The following is a 22,155-nucleotide window of genomic DNA, read 5'->3' on the forward strand; positions in this document are numbered from 1 at the left end:
ATATATATATATATATATATATATATATATATATATATATATATATATTACCTACTGGCGGTCGCCAGTAGGTATATATAGTTAGGATTTTTTTTAATAGGGATTTCTGAAAATTCTATGTTGAATAACTTTGGCGTTGATGGACGGAATTGGCTGGAATTTTCAGGAAAATGGCACATTTTGTTTCTGAGCGTCCCCTGAAAGTTTGGGGGGGTTTCGTCAAGGGGGGGCTAAGAAAAAAGGGGGGGTCCCAAAACGTGTTTTTAACATTGAGTTTTCCATAGGGCGGTTGGACTCACTTTTAGCTCGAACGGCTGAATGGATTTCTATGAAACTTGGCAAAATTGTAGAGACTGTTTGCCCGATGTGCCTTTGCTAGGTCTCAAGATATGTGCTCCAGTGGATTTTGAGAAATTAACGTTCAAAAAAATATATATATCTGTGACAGCGTCCCGGTTAGCGCCCCGGTTCGCGTACCAGACGCGTAACGGAACTTCGCGAGGAGAAGCGGATTGGCTCTCCGGTGACTGTCAAAATTCTAAACAGTCCGGAGCGGACGCCATCTTGTCTCTCGGTAGGATCGAGAGACAAGAGGTGGAAATAAACGAAGGGGGAAATGAATGAAAGGGGGCAAGGTAGACCCCTCCTGAACCCCCAGGATTGATGTAGGAGGCTATTAAAGGGCCCCGCGGGTCAAAAAAATTTTTTTAAAAAAAAATTCGATTTTTTTGCGGTGGAAGCGCTACCCGGTACGCGAACCGGGTGGCTCACCAGTAGCGTAACGGGAGTCCGCCATCTTGTGTTTCGGACGAATTTAGTCACAAGATGGAGGATGAACAATGTTGGGAATGGGTATAAGGGGGCACGGGAGACATATCCTTACCCCCTAGGTTTTCTGAGGGTGGCTGAGGAGGCCCATATATGTAAAAAAAAAACTGCCTTTTTTTTTCAAATTTTTGCACGGTTAGCGCCCGGTCCGCGCACCGGGTAGCGTTCCGGAAAGCGTAACAAGGGGAAAACCAAGGGAAACAGTAAAATAATATTGGTGGGTTATCCTGGAGGTGACGCACCTCAGCAAAGCTATAATTGATTGGATGCCACCTCTGCATGTGGCGGTGCATAGTATAGTTTCCAAAACTATACTTTTTGTCTGTGCCTCGGGACAGAACTGCATCGAAATGAGGCATGTCACCAGCCGGGCATTGACCTTTTTTTGCCCTCGAGGGTAAGAAAAAAATTGCCATCTAAAATGGTCTAAGCGGTGGGATTGCCGGGGCTCTTCACGCAAGAACTGCCTCGGCTCTACCTCCTCTTCCTCTTCTTCTTCCTCTTCCTCTGGGTTTGGAAGGAACTTTGCAGGTGGTCCTTCCTTCCTAGGTGGTTGTGGTGGTGGTGGGGGTCCACCAGCTGCAGCTACTACAGATGCCATGACTGAACAAGCAGAAACAGGTCTTCCTCTCACAAAGATGAAAGTCAGAGTGAGGAAAAAAGGTGGGGGCTTTCATCATTTGGGAAAAAAAAATGTTCTAAACCAATGAAAAGTGTTATATTCAGGTCACATGACCTGTTCCGCTTACGTGACGCATCCCACTCCGCGCCCGCAGCGCTTCCGGGGTGCTGCGCTTCGCGCCTCGGGTCGCGCTCCGGAGCTCTTCCGATCGCGCTAACGCGGCGCGTCATTAGACGCATTACGCGGCAACGCGATACGTCGCGCTTACGTGACGCGTCACGATGTTGTTTTGTTGTTGTTGTTGTTGTGATGTCATTTGAGATGTCATCAGTGATGTCATCAGTGATGTCACTGACCATGTCATGAATGATGTAATTTGTGACATCATCAGCAGTGGATTGCGGGTGCGCGATATATAGTTAGTGCAACTAACTTATATGCGAATTTCAATGGTTTTGTGTGAGTAAAATAAGGTTTTGTAAATGCTAATTCCTAACTATATATGGTCTATAACCTATCGTTTTTTCAGTGAATTTTCAAGGTTTTGTAAATGCTAATTCCTAACTATATATGGTCTATAACCTATGGTTTTTTCAGTGAATACATATATATATATACGTTATGCAAATAAAAGCGTTAAACATCTTAAACATTGAGACACGATTATTCTCAACCTCTATTTTACTTTCGCTGCACAGTTTATGACAGGCCACAAATAGATGCAACAAGAGGAGTTCTACCATGCACTGCGACATTATTGTACGCAATCGTAACATGCTAATTTATAACAGTCAATTATGACAGTCAGTCCATCTCAAGTTCTTAAGTGTGCTCATTTCACACATGCACCATATTTTATGTGACGCAGATCCCTTCTCCATTCTACAAACAGCGAGAGAGAGGGAGAGGAAGGATTTTCTATGGTAATGTGTCAGAATATGGCTTCCCGAAATGCAGAATTATCACCACAAAACCTGGTATTGCGGTGATATTTACATATACTATCCCCACACACGCGGAGTTGGTCATCGTTTTTGGTCTCACCTAACCATTTTTGTTCCTACGGGCTATGGTGTTTGCTTCACAAACAAAGCAAAACTCTACAAAATTACTTGGCATACCCATGTTCCACTGACACAAATTTTAGTACATCAATGAAAAAGAGTGCATTGAATTAAAACTGCACTATTGTTCATGCAAACATCCTAATACATCAATGAAGAGCTAACCTGCAGGACCTGGGGTGGTGTATTCAAAGTTCACCAAGGTCCAACGTCATCAAAGATGGAGGGAAAAATATGGAAATTGTTAGAGATTGTCACAAACTACAACACTGAGCGAAGACCAATGGACTTGGTTTTAGCTCAGTGTTTCTGAAATTAAATATAGGCGGAAACCAAACTGCTACTCAACAATGCTGATGCGAATAGGCAACAGCGACCAGAAATTATTTTAAAAGAGGTTCTCCAACATCACACACAAAATATAAGTCTTGAAAAATCAATTTATCGATTTTTCAGCTACTTGTCTGTAAATTGGTTACATACTGGAATGATAGACAAAAATCTTAAATCTTTAAATGGAAGAGCAATGGAGAATGAGCACTTCACAAGTCAGAGGATAATACATGAACAGTACCTCGACAGAGGATATAAGGTGAAAATATTTAGACCAAATTAAGTGCTTTAATAAATTAATAGGAAAGGTAAATGCAAAATGGAATAATTTTGTTTGTGGGTGAGTTTGCTAGCTATAATAAACGCCAAATGAAACAGGCGGAAAGTGGCTAATGTCAAAACTGTGAGAATAGTTTGGTTTCGCCTCCTGAACACACGCATAATAACTATGCAATACATATAGAACATGCAACAAATATGTGTCATTACAGAGAGAACATTGCTGAGCCGAATATCACTGGTATTTTCTTATTATCTCTTGCACATTAAACGTAAGTAGTGCATAGTTTGTATCAACCTGCAAAGTATCAATCAATTTACTATTCAGCCATAAATAAGGTGCTGTACAATGAAGTATTTTACTTCAATTATATTTAAAATTTGATTCTGTTTTCTTAGTAGTTTGAATCCTCCACACACCTTCAAAGCTGAATCTCAAGCAATAATAGTGAGGAAGTAAATAGAATGTGTCTATTAATCAGAAATATGACTTAGAGTCTGTCTGAACTGACTATAGTAATGTCAGCTGAGGAAAGAAGTTCATGAAACCTGGTAAAAAAAAAGAAAGTTTTATAAGTGAAAGTTAGGTAATAGAATTAAATAACATTTTAGTTATTTTTACTATTGCTTTTAGCTGCAAAGGCAGCTCTTCGTTACCAGTTGATACTGAAGCCCAGTGATGTTCCATTTACTAGGAAGGTACCATTTGCAAAGCTTACGAGACCAAAGAAACAACTTAGAAACATAAGAAGATGAGTACTAGAGGTTGTGCGGTATCCACTTGACTACTGAAGATGAAATAACATTTAGTGCAGCATGTGACGCTGAGATGCGGAAAACCCCAAGTGCCAACATGGAATTGAGTCTGTGCTTCAGGAAAAGACTTCTTTTAAGTGAAGATTAAAATCAGTTATGTGAATAGAATAGAAAACATTCTTTGCGTAAACATAAATCAGACCATTTTGTGCTCATTAGATAATTTTGTGAATCATGCTGAGATGTGACCAGCAATGAAAAGAAGATATTACGTTTTCCTGCCAGGCATTCCTAAAACATAGGTTGTAATAGAAACTTAATGTCAGCTCGCACTTAACCCTGATACCTTATTCCTCATGGAAATAAGATATGAAGGTGTCTATTAAAATGTAGGCCAATGAAAAATCTGACTTTTGTTTGGGGTTCATAAGGAATAATGTGGCAGAAAAACATAGCATCATTAACATTGTCTTGCTTGCATTCTCTGGTCATACCTGATCTTCCTGGTGATCCTGGTTGACCAATGCTTCCTTTCGGGCCTTCCATGGGTGGGCCTGGTTGACCAGGGGGGCCCTGAACGCCTGGAAGACCGGGCAGTCCTGGGAATCCTTGATCACCCTTGGAACCAGGAAATCCAGGACTTCCTGGTGAGCCTGAAAATCCTGGCTCACCTTTTGGACCTTGAAGAAAAAGACAACCGCTCAATAAAGGTGCATTACACTGTATTGCAAGAAGTAAATTATTTTGCATTAACATTACCTGGCGTTCCTTGTGGACCGGGAAGACCCGGGGTTCCAAACCCTGGCAGACCTGTTGACAAATAAAATACATTGTCAGAATGCTTCATGAGCTTCTTCCAAAAACTTTGTTGGAAGAGGTTAACATAAAAGAAGGAACTTGTGCTTTTTATGACAATTCCAGCAATGAAGAAAAATATGGATAACATTAAATCCTCACCTGGATCACCCTTCTGCCCAGCTGGCCCAGGTATGCCATCTTGACCTGGCTGTCCTTTTTCACCTGGGGGACCTGTTGGACCAGGACGGCCGAATTCCCCTGCAAAAAACAATAAAAAAATCTCCTGTCAAAAGGCCACCTAGTTCAAAAACGATTCAAGATTAAAGGTGCTTATGTAGTTTCTAAAAACATAGATAGAAAACCCTGAATGAGAAATATAATGCTATTATTAATGTAGTGGCAATGAACAATGAAATTAAACGTCTGTTCAGGAAATAATCTTATTAAACAATAATGTTGATCCCAATTTTACTAAAAAAAGACTCATCTTTAGATTTTACTGCATGAGCATTGAAAGGGAAAATGGAGTCTTAGCGGGTCAAATATTATGTGCAGCGTAACTGAAAAGAGAGGGCGCACAATACAATACGTCCCATTTGCAGTCTGTCAAAGATTGTCTATTGTGAATACTAAGGGGTAAATTGTTGTTGTATGATTATATTTAAATCACTGATAGTGCATTCGGTTATCCAAACTTGTGTAGCCACTTAAGAGTGCTTTAGCTCTGTGAATAGGATTGTCCTTTATGTAAGTTCAATTGAAACCACTAGCAACTTTCTAACTAAGAATGTGGTGACCTCTATTGTCTGTTTGACATGATCTACACAGAAGACATGACAGACTAATGACTGTCCAACAAAAACAATATTCTATGCACTAATGTGCCCTCTTTAAGCTCAATATCCTTGGGCACAGATAGCCAGTGTAGGGTTAGATTCAGTGTCCACTTCAAATTCCTGGCACCATCCTTTAGGTGGATGCTTGAATGTTTGTAATCTCAGTTAATCCAGTTGAGTTACAAATAGAGCACTCCAGTAATAGAATCTATACTTAAAAATGTATTTGGTTATTACTGCTCTATGCTCCTTTGATAGGATAGGTTCCTCTTTACATTCAGAAAATGAGTTGCTGGTACACTTATGACCAGTTAAAGTCAAAGTAAGTATTGAATATTATCCCAAAGGTTTTAACCTTTTGAGTTATAAATTGACAACTTTCTTGCACAAACAATTTACAACAAATCGGTTGTTTCTTTAAGGCAGTTTTGTATTTTGTGACCGATAATTTGAATTTGTTTGTGTTTAGTGCTAACTAGCGTTGTTTTTTTTACAGTTTAATGGCTTCGTAATGGTAAATCAAAATCTGTGAGTCATGAAAGTAATCACTCTTGAGTTTGACATATTTCTGTCATCTCCGCAATTGTGAAATTCCACACCTTTTGATTTTAGAAAGTTTATGCAAAGGTTGTATGGACCTGTCTAATAAGTGAGGGGATAAATGGATCCTTGTGTCATGACATTGGCTACAGAAATTGGTTTTGGTTGACTGAATTGATGCATTGATTTGTCCAAATGAACCAAACTATTTATGGTCGGGCCTTATGGCTTCCCCAGCGTTTTAAGTTTCTCAATACTAATGATACTTTCAAAGAGAATGGGATCTTTGGAGCTAATAGCTGGTTCAAGACCCATGTAGTATTAATAAGCCCAACACCAGATGGCGATCTATTCATAATGTACCATCTGCAGCCCATATGCCTCGAACAAATATTTACAGCTGATATTTGAATGATAAATCATGCGGCGTTTAGGAGACTTATTACCAATATTATTACCTTTTCTTACGTTACTGCTGGCAACCTTGCCTGATACACTGAAGTGATTTCTTCTAGTAATATTAAATATAGTGGCCGCTAATGTTATCTTGTTTGATGTGGTCACTATTACAACACTTATAATATTAGTAGCTTCGGGTGATTTTTATTGAACATGAGTAGCTCTTATTACAGAAAAGATTGAAGACCACTGTCATTACCTTTGGGACCTGGTGCGCCAGGTCCTCCTGGGCCTCCGGGTAATCCATCAAGACCTTTCGATCCTGGAATGCCAGGTGAACCTTTTGAAAATGAAATGAATGTAAGTAAATCCATAACAGTAGAATACAAATCAACATAGAATCGAAGACAACAAAATTCAAAATATTGATGCACTAATCAGGCATTTGGCAGGGAAACATGAATTCATTTATACATAAATGATCTACTCTGGGCAACAAGCTAAGGATTACACAAATTTGCTTAGTTGGTAACAGTTCACAGCACCATAATGAGACTTCTCAAGTGCCTTCTACTATTTACCCAGTATCTTATCGATATAAAGTCTGACCTTTAAACTGAATTCCATGTTTCCACTTTGCATCTCAATTTTCAGCAACTTAAAATAATTAAATATTTATGAATTTGTGAACAACAGGTGCCCAGTATATTGAATTTCAAAACAAATGAGCACAAATGTTGTTGTATTTGGCATCGGAGAGCACAAGCCCACAAGTAAGTTGGAATATTGACGCAAGCTGAAGACACATCAATGGATTAACCTGAATATAAGTGATGTTTTCAACTTTTTCAAAAGATCCCACAACCTACTTTAAGACAATGAAGTTGGATTCTATACAACATGCCGTAACAATTTCATCCTCCTTTCCATGCTCAAAGATATTCACATGCTATCTGCCAACAACTGGATTCATGCTTTAGTTATTTTAAAATTCTTTGCATCATTCAATACTGTTGACGAATCAATCCTCATTGCCCGACTGCTGGAGTCAGTTTTCTTTGTTCCTCTCCTCCTCCCTGGACAGGTCACAAACAGTGAGCCCTTCCACCAACTCTGCACCCAGCCATGTCAAAGCTGCAGATGCTATTTATAAGGTTGCTCTCTGTTCCCTATTCTCAGCAATACCTACATGCTCCCTTTGCTTCACACATCAGAACCTTCTGTTACTTACCTTCAATAATGATTTTTCTAGTGGATACTCCATTTACCTGCAGATTCCTCAGTTCTTAAATCCCTCCGGGCACCAGACTGGATCTGGAAACATGACAATAGCTCTCCTGCACTAACAGGAGAGAGCCACAACTCCGTCTCGGCTCCTGAAATGACCCTGGACATGACACCATTGAGTCACTTAAGATGCCAACCCGGCACATTGGTGTTAGTTACTCATCTGTTTTTTTTCCACATCCTCAAGAGACAAGGCTGTTGAGATTGACAGAACAAGATTATAAAAACGAACTATGGACCTTATGTGGACCCTTCAGAACAGGAAGGCTGGTGGGATTAGTGAGGAAACTGCAGGTTGATAAAGTATCCATCAGAAAGATCACAACCAATGGTAAGTAACTTGTTATTTTAATGCCTGCTCCTACCAATAGCAAAACCTTGCAGTGCCCCCCCAAAAAGCACAAAGCACAGCACATCAGATAAGTACAACTTGTGCCATCTAGAGGGCTGGCTGACCTATGCCAGGGCAGTGGGCTGTCGACTCTTCACTTTGTCCTGCACCAAAACAGGCAGCCTAAAATGGCAGTGTGTGTGTAAAGGTACAGGGCATCTAAGGGTGGCACAATAAGTGATGCAGCCCTTAGAGGCCTTCCCTGGCCACAGTGCCCTTGGTACCTGTGGTACCATTTACAAGGTACTGACATGTGGCCAAAGAGTACCAATTGGGTTTTGTCTCAATGCTGTTTAGGGAAAGAACATAGGCCCTGGGAACCTGTTTGGCAAGAACCCAGTGCACACTCAGACAAAGTACATTAGCAGTTTGGCAAAAAAGGTGGGATGACCATGCAAAAAAAAGGGGAACTTTCTTACAACCACCACAAAGTAGCCCTTAATTTTCAAACAATTTCTACTTCTACATATGATAAATTAGAACCTTTTAAATGTTGGAAGGCATGTAAATGGACTCCCAGGTATTGGGTGGCTACTTTTACAAGCTTGAAAAACATCAGTGTTTCCAACATAGTGCATCAACAACAGAGATTCTTAAAAATGAACAGCCCCACTACACTAAGCCATGTACTAATTGAAGATCTTGTTGCCAAACTGATGAGATTAAAGATTTATTTGTTAATGAGGCTTCAATCATTCACTTAGGAACCCAGGAAAAAAACTTCTGAGAGTGATGTCATGGATGTTCTTGTGGGTCTGCTGGTGCTTCTTGATAGCCTAGTGCTTCTAAAACCATCAGCCTCAGGGCCATCTTATCATTTGTATGAATGCACAGATATTATTGTGTCAGGCCTGAAGTGGTTTTCCTCCTCAGATCTCGGGTGACCTGATAAAAGCCACTATTTTTGGTGTATGAACACAATGGGCAGTACCAGACATATCTCACTGCAGATTGCTCATCTTTAGAATATTTATGGGCGCCAGACTGGATCTAGAACATTTAAACAGCATTGCCCCCATTCAGTGGTGGTGACATGAGGTTCAGTGCCGACTGCCATCTACCCCATAAGAGACAATAGAGCTTCATATAAGAGGCACCCCTGCACTTTGACTTCAGTTTCTTTCTTGACTCTGTCCGCTCTAACAATTGAAGCCCAACAGTAATCAGAGGTACGAGTGTGCAGATCTCTGATTTGGCACATTTTAGATTGAAAAAAAGACCATTCCACCGAACCAGGCAGAGGGAAGACTGTGTGGAATAGGCAGTTAGATAGAGTATACACAGGGCCACTGGAATTATGCGGCATAGAATGGTAAAATTATGATTCATGGTTGAGTAAATTATACTGCAAGAAAAGGCACATAATGTGCCAATAGGCAGCACGTTTTGTGATAGTATTACTACATTATTTTGTCATTTTAAAACTTACAGCCCTGCAACCGCACAAACTCACCCACGTACTCCCACCCTCTTCTACCTACGCCTCTTCCACCATGGAACGCATGGGCGAGCACACCTACAAAATCATCTACCCACCCGAGCTCCCCAAAAAAAACGCCAAACGCTACGAACACAACTTCCTGAAGGCACACCCTGAAACCCCCGTGTGTGGACACCTATTTTTCACTGATCAACGGAGCCACGAACAACGATATCATCTTCTACACCCTGCGTAGAGCACAATGGAGGAAAACGTTCCTCTCCATTCTCACTATCCACACCACCAGAAAATCCGCTCATGGCCTAACGCTTTCTATCACACCATCCCAAGTTTTCCCAGGCAGAGCCACCATCACCATCTACAACAATGGGACCATTCTACTCCAAGCCACTGATAGGAACCTTGACCGACTCGACAACCTATTCCCTACCTTCTTAGAACACATCGCCAAACGGCGGACCTCCACTCCGCACACATCAAGCTGCGTAACACTCCCCAACTCCAATCCTCAATATACCCTACCTTGCCCATCGCAACAGCGGAATGACACACACCTCTCCCATCCCCCCAGTGCTATAGATAGTCACACACCCGACTTAACCCCCCCACACCCCTCATTCACTGACGAAGATCATTCCCCCTCATACATCCCTCATACCCCCACCCCCTCTTCCCCCCACCTCACACCTCCTACGAGTCTCGCTGAACCCACCTCCGCCCGGAGCATATCTCCCCCCCCCCCGCGGCAGATCTTTTTCCCACTCTATCTCCCCCCCCCACTCTCACTCCACGCTCCCCCACACTCCCAACTAGTCCCTCAGAACACGCCTCTCCCATACATTAACACCCCCCCCTCTATCCACCCCCCATACTCAGCCCCCACTACCTTCTTGTCACCCCTATTGTCTTCAGCCTTCACTCACCCCTCAACTCACCGGCGCCGCTTCCCATTGATGACGACCCCACCTTTACCTCCCACCCTCCCCCTACTTCACCCACACCCCTCGACCATAAATTCTCTCACCCATCGAATACCACCCCACCCACTTCTACCGCAGAGTCCTCCACTAACGCAAGCATATCCCACCCCTCTGCCCCAAATTCGCTCCCCAGCCACCCACTCAACCACTCGCTCATCACAAACACTAGCCCCAATCCATCTCTGGACTTGATTTTATCCACCCTCCTACAAGTCAAAGACGAGCTCCACACCATCAAAGAACTTCTTTACACACTCCCCAGACAACCCCGACCTACAACGACCACCTCCGTATCCAACAAACGCCACACTCTCCCCACAGGCCATCGCATTCAACTCTCTCCGCGTTGGCCCACTATCCCCGCCCGCAACAACACCCACCGCGCCCGGCATGCCCTTAACTCCCTGTCGGACCACGACTTATGCACCCTCCTTCGCTCTTTTGGCCCAGGTCCGGTTAAACACATAACCTCCACACACCTCCCCATACCCACAATTCTCACAAATCCCCTTAGGCACCCAACTCTAAGCAACAGAAGCTCTGTCCCCAACAACCTCAGAAAAGTCCCCCTATCTCTAGAACACTCGACCACCCTTCTTACCCCCAGACTCAAATGCATCCTACTCAACTGCAGATCGGCCCAGAGACATTCCTCCGACATTGCAGATCTCGTCACATCAATGGATCTTGACCTAACCATTTTGACTGAAACGTGGCTAACTGAAGCCTCTACGCCGTTTATGGACATACTAGTTCCCCCCAATTACCATATCATTAAACTCGACAGGACCGGCAAAACGGGCGGGGGAATCGCATGCATTTTCAGGAGCAACCTCTCCGTTACCAAAGTCACCTCCCCCTCCCTCACTTCCTGTGAACTCTTCAGCCTCGATATCTCCAGCGAGGGCAAACCAGTATGTGCCTTACATCTCATCTATCACCCGCCTGGGGACAACCTCATCTTCACCCAACAACTCATGGACACGATCACATCCAATGCTGGTCGGCAGATCACTCAAATCTACCTGGGTGACTTTAATCTCCACTGGAACGACCAGAAAGACGCAGTGGTGAATAGTCTCAAAACTTTCCTTAATGTGCTTGACCTCACCCAAATATGCAACAGCCCAACACACGATAAAGGCTCGATACTCGATCTGATCATCGCCAAAGAGGACTCTACCCAACTGGGGGCAATCCAACCTTGTGATTGGTCAGACCACCACATTATCACCTTCTTTATCAATGAAAAAGTCAAACCTACCCCGGCTCAACACACCAAATCCAAGATCTGGAAAAGGGACATGAAGAATCTTAACCCCAACTCCCTACCTCCCCACACCTACAGTCTCCTCCTTCCCCCTGCTGGCGCCTCTGATGTTCAATCACTGACCGACTTCTACCTCGACTCTATGAACTCAATAATCAACGAAGCCGCCCCACTGCAACTAAAGAGAGTCTCCACCAAGAACTCGAACCCATGGTATGACGGCAGACTCAATGAAGACAGGCGTGTTATGCGATTGGCAGAGCGCACTTGGAGAGCTGACCCCTCATCACTGCATCGCAAAACGCTTAAGAACAAGAGAAATACCTACTTTAGGAAAATCAAGCGTGCGAACGCTGACTTCTTTAGCCTCCAGCTTGACCAAGCGAAAAACCGAGCAAGAAAATTGTTCGAACTAGTCAAAACTCAAACCAAGACGCAACCCTTACAATCAAACAACACAACAAGCGATATCCCACACAGTGAAGACTTTTCTGCTTTCTTTAAGCTAAAGACCGACAACATAAGAATTGACCTCCTCAATGATGTAAGCCGATACCCTAGCCACATCAGAATGCCTAACACTCAACCTAAACATAGCGCATCATGGACGTCCTTCGACACCTACTCTGAAGAAGCAATACACAAACTGCTCGGCACCTTGAAGCCCTCTAATCACCTCATAGACCCCCTACCGGGCAATGCTGTAAAAGACTTCACCCCCATGCTCCTCCCACTCTGGACCAAAATCATCAACAGTTCCCTTCAACAAGGTCTCATCCCTGACTCCCTCAAGGTGGGGCAAGTCTCGCCCATACTCAAGAAACCTACAGCTGACCCGTCTGACCTAAACAATTACCGCCCTATCACCAATATCCCCACCTTGGCCAAACTGCTGGAAAAATGTGTACAACTCCAACTAACAAAACACATTGACCAGTTCGACCTCCTCAACCCTCATCAATCAGGCTTCCGAGCGAAACACAGCACGGAAACGGCCATGACACACATAATTGATGACGCCCTCCAAATTCTTGATCGCAATGATTCATGCCTCCTCATCCTTTTTGACCTCTCATCAGCATTTGACACGGTCCAACATGAGAACCTACCGGAGCTGCTAAACACTAGAATGGGTTTATCCGAGACTGTTCTCAAATGGTTCACCTCCTTCCTACATAACCGGTCTCAGAAGTTCAAGATCAACAATGTGCTGTCCTCACCGGTGCCAGTAGACTTAGGCGTTCCACAAGGATCCTCCCTTTCACCCACACTGTTCAACCTCATCATGGAACCACTTGCCACCTTGCTCCAAGCATCCAATGTACACTTCCATATGTATGCCGATGACACTCAACTTTACCTAAAGGTACAATCCCCGGAAGATATCAAACTCCTGAACTACACTCTTAGAAACACCCAATCATGGTTGGCCGATAATCACCTTAAACTAAATGCTCTGAAAACTGAGTTCCTCCTGATATCACCCCCTGCGAAAATTACCACCACCCAAATCTGGCTCAATCACCTAACAGCACTCAATGTCCGACCCGCCATCGTGGATTCTGCGAAATCCTTAGGCATCACATTTGACGCAAAGCTCAACATGCAACAGCACATTAGCAAAGCAACGAAAGGAGCTAATTTCCAAATCAACACATTAAGGAAACTTAAACCCTTCCTCCCAGTCAAAGACTTCCAAACTGCTGTACAAGCCCTAGTCATCCCCCGCATAGACTATGGAATTGTGGCCCTCAGCGGACTCCCTCTAGCAACAACTGCACCCCTAAGAGCCTCCTTGAACGCTGCTGCGAGACTCATTACTGGCTCAAGAAAACACTCTCATATATCCCCTGATTTGAAATCCCTGAAATGGATGCCCTTTGAAGCCAGAATACAGCTGAAAATTGCTGTTATGACACACTCGGCCGTACACCACAAGGCACCCAACTACCTCACTCAAAAGTTGACTATATCAGGAGGGTCGAGATCCAATAGAAGTACAAAAAATCTACTCCTGAAACCTCGCAGATTCCGGAAGGAAAAAACTTACAAACGCTCCTTCTCAGGAATGGCACCCAGGATCTGGAATGCACTCCCTCCTGAAACCAGGCTTATCTCCTCCACTGCCTTCTTCAAGAAAGAGGTGAAAGCCATCCTTATGTTCAAGTTCACCTGAACTTTATTGTTGTTGGATCAGAGACTTTGCAACGCTTTTGTATCACTGGCTACCCCACTGTCTAATGTCTAATGATATCATATTCTTACTTGATTGCGAGCCTTTTATACTACTCACTCACTACCTATTACTATATTGTACACGTTAGTTTGCTGAAACTTGATGTCCCTACCACTTGTCTCTCTGTAACTCTTAGAAAGTGGTATAAGCCATCCTTATAGCCTAGCTCTCCTGATCTCTATTGTAGTTGGACCAAAGACTCTACACCGTCTTATATTATCGTTTACTTGACTGTTTATTGTTATTTTATCAGCACATGACTGCTATCCGATCATGCTATTGAATACTATACTGTACCCAATATTATGTTTAGTCACCCTCCTGTTGCCCTGACCCCCTGTCTCTGTGAAGCGCTCTGATATCTGCAAAGATCTTGTTCGCTCTATATAAAAGTCTGAATAAATAAATAAATAAATAAGCAAAAGGAAAATGCTACTTACCAGTATGCATCTTTTCTTGGCATGTAGGGCTGCAGAACCACACACTTTAGATCACCATCTGGTGGTGGGCCCAGATGATTACACTTTGTTGTTGTCTTGGAAGAGTCTTTGTCTGTTGGATGACTCCTACCTTGGATTGTAGTGCGCATGGGCATCGACTTCATCTTCAGATTGTTTTCGCCATTGGGCAAATGATGGAGTTGTAGGAATACAGATAAAGATGACCATGTGTTGTGTATCTAAATAAGATAATACTGGAACAGACACAGGTAGCTGGGGAAGCGGGAGGGCGTGTGTGGTTCTGCAGTCCTACATGCCAAGAACAGATGCATACTGGTAAGTAGCATTTTCCGTTCGAGGCACATGGGCTGCAGTCCACACTCTATTGCATAGATTGCACAGCAGTTTCTCCCTTAGCGGTGACCACCCGCATCTGTTGCAGTAGTTTGAAATAATGTTTTGAGTACAGCATGGCCCACACTTGCTTGTTGATTTGCCTGCACATCTACACAGTAGTGGTTTATAAATGTGTGCGGAGTAGACCATGTAGCTGCTTTACAGATGTCATCTAATGGTATATTTCCTAGGAATGCCATAGATGCCCCTAACTTACGGGTAGAATGAGCTCTAGAGGGAATGGATAGAGTGTGTTTTGCTTTTTGGTAACAAATTTGAATGCACTTAACAATCCATCTTGCAATGCCTGATTTTGAAATAGGATTGCCTTTATGTGGAGGAGAAAAGGACACAAACGGCTGTTTACTTTTACGAAACGGTTTTGTCCTATCAATGTAGTAGAGAAGTGCTCTTTTTACATCTAATGTATGTAGAGCTCTTTTAGCAACCATTTGTGGTTGGGGAAAGAATACTGGCAACTCAATAGATTGGTTGAGCTGGAACGGTGAAATGGCAGAAACTTTGGATTTGTCTTAAGAACCACTTTATTGTGATGAACTTGTATAAATGGATCTTTAATTCTTAATGCCTGGATCTCACTCACTCTTCTAAGTGAGGTAACAGCTACTAAAAAAGCAACTTTCCATGTAAGGAACTGTAATTGACACTTATGTAATGGTTCAAAGCAGGACACATAAGTCTGGTGAGAACAATATTTAAATTACATACTGGAGAGTGTGGTATTCTGGGAGGAATTATTCTTTTGAGTCCTTCCATAAACGCTTTGATGCAGGTACTCTAAACAATGACAAATGTTGTCTGTTTTGAAGATATGCTGCAATAGCAGCAAGATGTAACCTGATTGAGGAGTACGCTAAGTTAGATCTTTGCAGATGTAACAGGTAGCATATGATGTTTTGTTTAGAAACATCTAAAGGGTTGAGGTTGTTATTTGTACAATACACAACAAACCTTTTCCACTTTGCTGCGTAACATGCTCTAGTGGTAGGACGTATTGCTTCTTTTATGATATTCGTGCAATCAGGTGGTAAATTTAAATATCCACATTCTAAGACCTCAAGAGCCAAATCGCTAGATTGAGCTGCATTGGGTCTGGATGCATAATCTCTCCATGGTTCTGTGTCAGTAGATTTGGGGAGAGTTTTAGTTTGTGATGTGGTACTACTGAGAGCTCTAGTAGCGTGGTGTACCAGGGTTGTCTCGCCCACGTTGGTGCTATGAGAACCAATGTGAGAGAATGCTGCTGTAGCTGGCGTACCACTAATGGAATTAGTGGGAGAGGTGGAAAAGCATACATACATTTGTTTGACCAGTTCATCCATACCGCATTGCCTTTGGATAATGGGTGTGGGTATCTGACGGCCAAGCTTGGGCATTTGGAGTTGTGGTGTGTAGCAAACAGATCTATCTCTGGTTGACCCCACTTTTGAAAAAATGGCTGAAGATCTTGATGATGAAGTTCCCATTCGTGTATCTGTTGTCTCTGACGACTTAACAGAACTGCAACTTGATTGTGAACTCCTGGTAGATGTTCTGCTAACAGAAAAATGTTCTGAGGAATGACCCACCTACATATGCTCTGCGCCAGCCGGGAGAGCTGTATGGAGTGTGTTCCTCCTTGTTTTTGAATGTAGTACATTGCTGTCACATTGTCCGTCCGAACTAGTACAGCTTTGTTTGATAAGTAATGCTGAAACGATTTCAGAGCTAGAAAAATCTCTAGTAACTCCAGATGATTTATGTGGAGTAGTTTTTGTTGCAGTGTCCATGTACCCTGTACTGTGTTTCTTTGTAAATGCGCTCCCCATCCTGTGTGAGATGCGTCTGTGGTTAGTATTATTTGTGGAACAGGTTCAATAAACGGTAGGCCCTTGGAAAGGTTTTTGGTGTTCCAACATTGCAGAGAGCGATATGTCTGGTCGTCTACCACCAACATATCTGTTATTTGTTGCTGAGCCTGATTCCACTGACTTGCCAAGCACTCTTGTATGGGGCGCATTTGTAGTCTTGCGTATGGTACTATGAACATGCAAGATGCCATCTTTCCTATTAATTTCAAGAACACTTGAGCTGGTAGTAAGTGTTGTGGCTGGAACCTTTTGATGAGATCATGCATACTTTGTATTCTTGTTGGGTTGGGGTACGTTATTACTTTGGAGTTATCTATTGTAGCACCTAGATACTGCTGAGACGGGGATGGTTGGAGATGTGACTTCTTTTGATTTATTGTGAATCCTAATTTGTGTAGCAGGCAAATCGTTTGATGCGTGTGCTGCACACATTGGTTGTATGACTTGGATTTTATTAACCAGTCGTCCAGATATGGGAAGACATGAATGTTGTACCTTCTTAAGTGTGCTGCTACTACTGCTAGACACTTTGTGAACACTTGAGGTGCTGTAGTTACTCTGAAAGGAAGTACTTTGAATTGGTAGTGTTGACCTTCTAGTATGAACCATAGGTACTTCCTGTGCGCATTGGAATGTGGAACTAGGCGTCCTTGAGATCCAATGTGGCAAGGAAGTCGCCTTTCTTTAGCAACAGTAGGACCTGTTGTAGTGTGACCATATGAAAATGGTCTGATTGTATGTACAGGTTTAGGGGCCTTAGATCTAGAATAGGTCTGAGGAACCCGTCCTTTTTGGGTATGAGAAAGTACAGAGAATAAACTCCTGTGTTTTGATGTTGTTTTGGGACTGGTTCTATTGCATTCTTTTGCAGTAGAGATGCTACTTCTTGTCTTAGCAGTATGAGGTGTTCCTGTAACATGGGACGCTGTCTGGGTGGTATTGTTGGAAGGGTGGAAGTGAGCTCCAGGCAATAACCTGACTGAATTATTTGTCTTACCCACCTGTCTGTGGTGATGGAGTTCCAGACAGGTAGGAACTGTTGTAACCTCCCCCCGACAGGAGTGGAATGGTCTGGGGGATGGAAGGGAAGTCGCTGTTTGGGAGTAGAGGCGTTGTGATTATTGTTGCCTCTACCTCTGCCCTTATTGTTGTTTCATCTATAACCTCCTCTATAATATCCCTTACTGGGCGAGGTTTGGTTTGGCGCTTTGTAAGAAGAGGAGGTATTGTCAGTTTGGAAACCCCTAGAGGCACCCCTATATGAGGAGCAACGAAAGGAAGGTCTATGGGCTTGCATTTGTAAAGCTCCCATAGATTTTGCCGTATCTGTATCTTTTTTCATCTTTTCTAGAGCACTATCGACTGTTGGACCGAAAAGGTGTTTCTGGTCAAATGTTTGGTTTAAGATAATGGCTTGTACTTCTGGTTTGAACCCAGAGATGCGTTAGCCATGCATGTCTACGCAACAGTACCCTTGTGCTTATTGCTCTAGAGGCTGTGTCTGCAGTGTCTAGTGCACAACCTATGGAGGTATTTGTAATAACCTTGCCTTCCTGTATTAGGTCAGAAGCCCTGGTCTTGTATTGTTCTGGCAGGTGTTGCATGAGTGACTCTAACTCATCATAATGGGCTCTGTCATATCTTGCTAACAAAGCGTGAGTGTTAGCAATCCTCCAGACATTGGCTGCTTGTGAAATGGTGCGATTTCCTGAAGCATCTAAAAGCTTAGACTCTTTGTCAGGTGGTGGAGCATCCCCTGTTGTCTGCGAGTTAGCTCTTTTCCTCGCATTTGACACCACTAATGAGTCCAATGGCAACTGTCCTTTAATATATGCTGGATCAGTTGGAGCCACTTTGTACTTTTTTCCAGTCTGGGGTTAATTACCCTGGCTCTGACGGGGTCTTTAAATATTTCGGGTGCATGTTTTACCACTCCACTAAGTATTGGTAGTGTAGTTGTGGTCTTATGTGATGACAATAGTGTGTCCATGAGGAAGTCATCTTCCACTGGATCAGTGTGCAAGTCTACTCCATGGAAAGTGGCTGCTCTATGAATGAGCTGCGTAAACCCAATAGTGTCATCTGGGGGCGATGGTCTAGATGGGTATACATCGTCTTGTAGCATAGCTGGTGCACCTGGTGCATTATAATCATCTCAAGGGTCACCTGATGGCCCAGGAATATCATCTGGGCCATCAATGTCGTCTATGTGATGTTCACTTTTTACCTCCTGTGAGTAACTGTCCCCATCATCCTCATCTTGTGGTATAAGAATATGTGTACTAGATGGTGAATGTACAGGAGAAATATTTATTGGTATTTCTACTTCTGGTGAAGGAATCCTTATGGGGGAAGTTTGAGCATGCTTTTTTAGAGGAACTGGTGTTTGTTTAGGATAGTCCATCTTCCTCTTTTGAGGCACTGTAGTGACATGTCCAGTCTTTGGATTAATATGAAGAGTCTTTTGCTTTGGGTCAGGTAGGAAAAGCTCTTCTACTGGTAAAACCTTTTTCGGCGCCGATTTATCTTGTTTGGGCCCGAAATGCTTATGTTTTACAGTGTCTATTGTCTTTGCATCAGGCTTTGGTTTCGGTTCCTAAGATTTGTTATCCTGTTTTTTCTTAGGATCCGTGTTCTTTGGATCCAAGTGTTTTGTTCCAGGAGTACGTTTGGACTCATCTGCCTTCCGAGCCGAAGTATGTTTCGGTACCGGTGTAGTATTCGGGTCCACTTTTTTTGGAACCGGGGTGGTCTTCAATTTGGTAGCTTTGGGAACCTCTTTCGGTGCTGAGCTTGCTTTTGGCTCGACCGCTTTCGGTACCGATGGATGCTTCGGTGCCGGCGTTAATTTTGGCTTAAGGACCTTCTGCTTTTCGGGACCGACAGACTGACTCGAGCCCGAGTCGACTGGAGGCTTTTTTATATTCTTCGCTGCCGAGCCAGAGGGCAGGGCGTCGGAAGGTTTTGGTCGGTGTGCACCTGGACCCGAAGGTGGAGGTGGAACCGAAGCCTGTCCCGGTATGGTGGGGTGAACAGGGTCGACGCTTGTACTCACGACCTGTTGACCAGCTGGAAGATCGTCATCTTCGGATTGATCCTCGTCTCCAGAAGCTGAATCCTCTGCTTCGGAAGCGATGTCTTCGTGCTGCTGTTCTTCGGCGTCTACCTCAATCGGAGCCTCGTCTATGATGAGGTCTGGTGTCGATGAAGATGACTGCGCCATTACTCTTCGAGCTCGACGGTCCCTGATTGTTTTCTTGGACCGGAACGAAGCGCTCTGGAGATAAGCACAGATTGCAAACCTTATGAAGATCGGTGTGAGGGAATTTGTGTCCACACCGAGGGCACTTCTTGAAGGGTGTTCTTTCCATGAGTCAAAGGCCCAATGGCGCAGTTGGGCCCGACGGCCCGACGAACGCTGGAACCGAGAATTGAAGCCTTTCTTCGATGCGGGTAACTGGAATCACTGTCGAAGACGATGCCGATGGTATTATGATTCTTTATGAATTCGAAAGAGATCGGTAACGGGACGAACAATGAACGCATCCGAGCCCGATGGCGGAAAAAAACAATCTGAAGATGGAGTCGACGCCCATGCACACTAAAATCCAAGGAAGGAGTCATCCAACAGACAAAGACTCTTCCAAGACAACAACAAAGTGTAATCATCCGGGTCCAGCACCAGATGGTGATCTAATGCAATAGTGTGTGGTCTGCAGCCCATATGCCTCGAACGTGGTAATGCTTTCCCATGGGGAGATAAACATATACTGCATACAGGTATTTGAATCACATTTCAAGGATACTCTCAAGGACTTAAGGTGCTAGGGAGTCAAGTTCACAAGATCCACCAGCAGTTCGGGTTTACCTGCCCTGGAGTGTCCGGATTCAGAGGGGCTGGACGGAATGGTAGTCTTGAGCGCTACACCGTAGGAAAAGAAGGGGTCCACCTAGAAACAGGCTGCTGAGGGGAACTTGGGGCCAAGTCCAGGAGATCCCAACGGGGGCTCAGTTTGTGAGTGTCTTGGGGGCAGCGGAGTAAAGTTGGTGTTCGTGGACCCGGGCCGGAGAGCTCGGGCGCAGAGGGTTTTGGTCGACAGGTCCCGTGCGTCGAATGCGCTCTCGGTTCTGCAGTCAGTGCTTGCAGGTTGCAGGTACGTGGCTCATCCACCTAAAGAGATATGCTGACAGCCTGGTAAAGTGCTGGTGGCCCGGCTTTTGGAGGATGCACACCTGCAGGACGAGTCAGGTTGTCGCAATTGTTGAGACAGGCTCAGGCAGGTAGGGGTTGGCGCCAAAGTCCACTGGCTGTCAACAGTTCTCGCTTCTTCAGCTCTTCTTTGTCCTTCTTCTTTTGTCAGCTGAATCAGAGTTCCTGGTGTCAGGGGGCCTGTTTAAAGACTAAATTTACAGACTTTAAGGGGAGTGAAGGGTAGTAGCCAATGGGCTGCTTACTCTTGGGGTCACTACACGCACCAGAGACCCATATCAAAGGCTTTGAAGTCCCTGGCCTAGGTATTCAGATTCACTAGCCATCCTGCTGGAGGAGTTATAAACACTCCTGCCAGACAATGCATTGTTTCTGACCTCCGAGAGAGCGGGCTCTCACCTCCAGGCGGTCAGAAACTCATCTTTGGTGGCAGGCTGGAAGATACCAGTAAGCCCGCACACTAAGAGGCTGGTAGGTTTTCAGGGGGCACTGCTAAGGTGTCCTCTGGGTGCATATTTTAATAAATTCACTACTGGCATCAGTATAGAATCATTAAGACATGGTATTTGATATCAAACACCATGTATTTCAGTGAAGCCATCATGTTGCTGAGGAATTTCATAATGACCAGTGCCCAGTACATATTCTTAAGATGACTTCCCAGTTCACTTGTGCTGTCTAGTAATTGAACTAGACAGAACAGGGGCATCTGTTCATGCAGTTATGTCCATATATGTAATATTAAGCACCCTGCCTTAGGGCTGCAAGGCCTGTTGTAGGGGTGACTCACAAATACTATATGGAGTGTTAGGGGACATGGCACACAGGGATGTGTGTCATGTCATGTTTTCACTTTCGTCTGCACCAAAACACGCATCCTGCAATGGCAGTCTTGCATGTGTTTGGTGAGGGGGTCTCTTAGGGTGACACAATTTGAGCCGCAACCCTGTGAGACCCATCTTTAGTACCTCATGCCCTAGGTGCTAGGGGTACCATTTACTAGGGACTTACAGAGAATGCAAAAGGTATTGTCAAATAGGCACGTTCCGACCGGCTTGAGCTGGGTTGACCAAAAAAAATTCCTCTGGGACTGCTGGCAAGATATCACCAACCATGTGCCATAAAGCATGGAAATATCTCTACAGCAAACAGCTGGGAATGACTGACTGGAGGGCAAG

General features: G+C 44.0%; 1 protein-coding gene across 1 annotated transcript in view; it reads right to left on the minus strand.

Annotated features, from left to right (window-relative positions):
- Positions 1 to 22,155, minus strand: part of COL4A5 (collagen type IV alpha 5 chain) — a 448,329-nt gene that overhangs the window by 107,553 nt on the left and 318,621 nt on the right. The window contains exons 38-41 of the mRNA XM_086918465.1: positions 6,715 to 6,795; positions 4,840 to 4,938; positions 4,642 to 4,692; positions 4,377 to 4,562 (exon numbers count right to left, since the gene is read on the minus strand). Of these exons, the coding sequence (XP_086774591.1) occupies positions 4,377 to 4,562; positions 4,642 to 4,692; positions 4,840 to 4,938; positions 6,715 to 6,795 (417 nt within the window). The remainder of the gene's footprint in view (positions 1 to 4,376; positions 4,563 to 4,641; positions 4,693 to 4,839; positions 4,939 to 6,714; positions 6,796 to 22,155) is intronic.

Source organism: Lissotriton vulgaris, chromosome 4_1 (genome assembly GCF_964263255.1).
Source record: "Lissotriton vulgaris chromosome 4_1, aLisVul1.2, whole genome shotgun sequence".
Taxonomy (NCBI): domain Eukaryota; kingdom Metazoa; phylum Chordata; class Amphibia; order Caudata; family Salamandridae; genus Lissotriton; species Lissotriton vulgaris.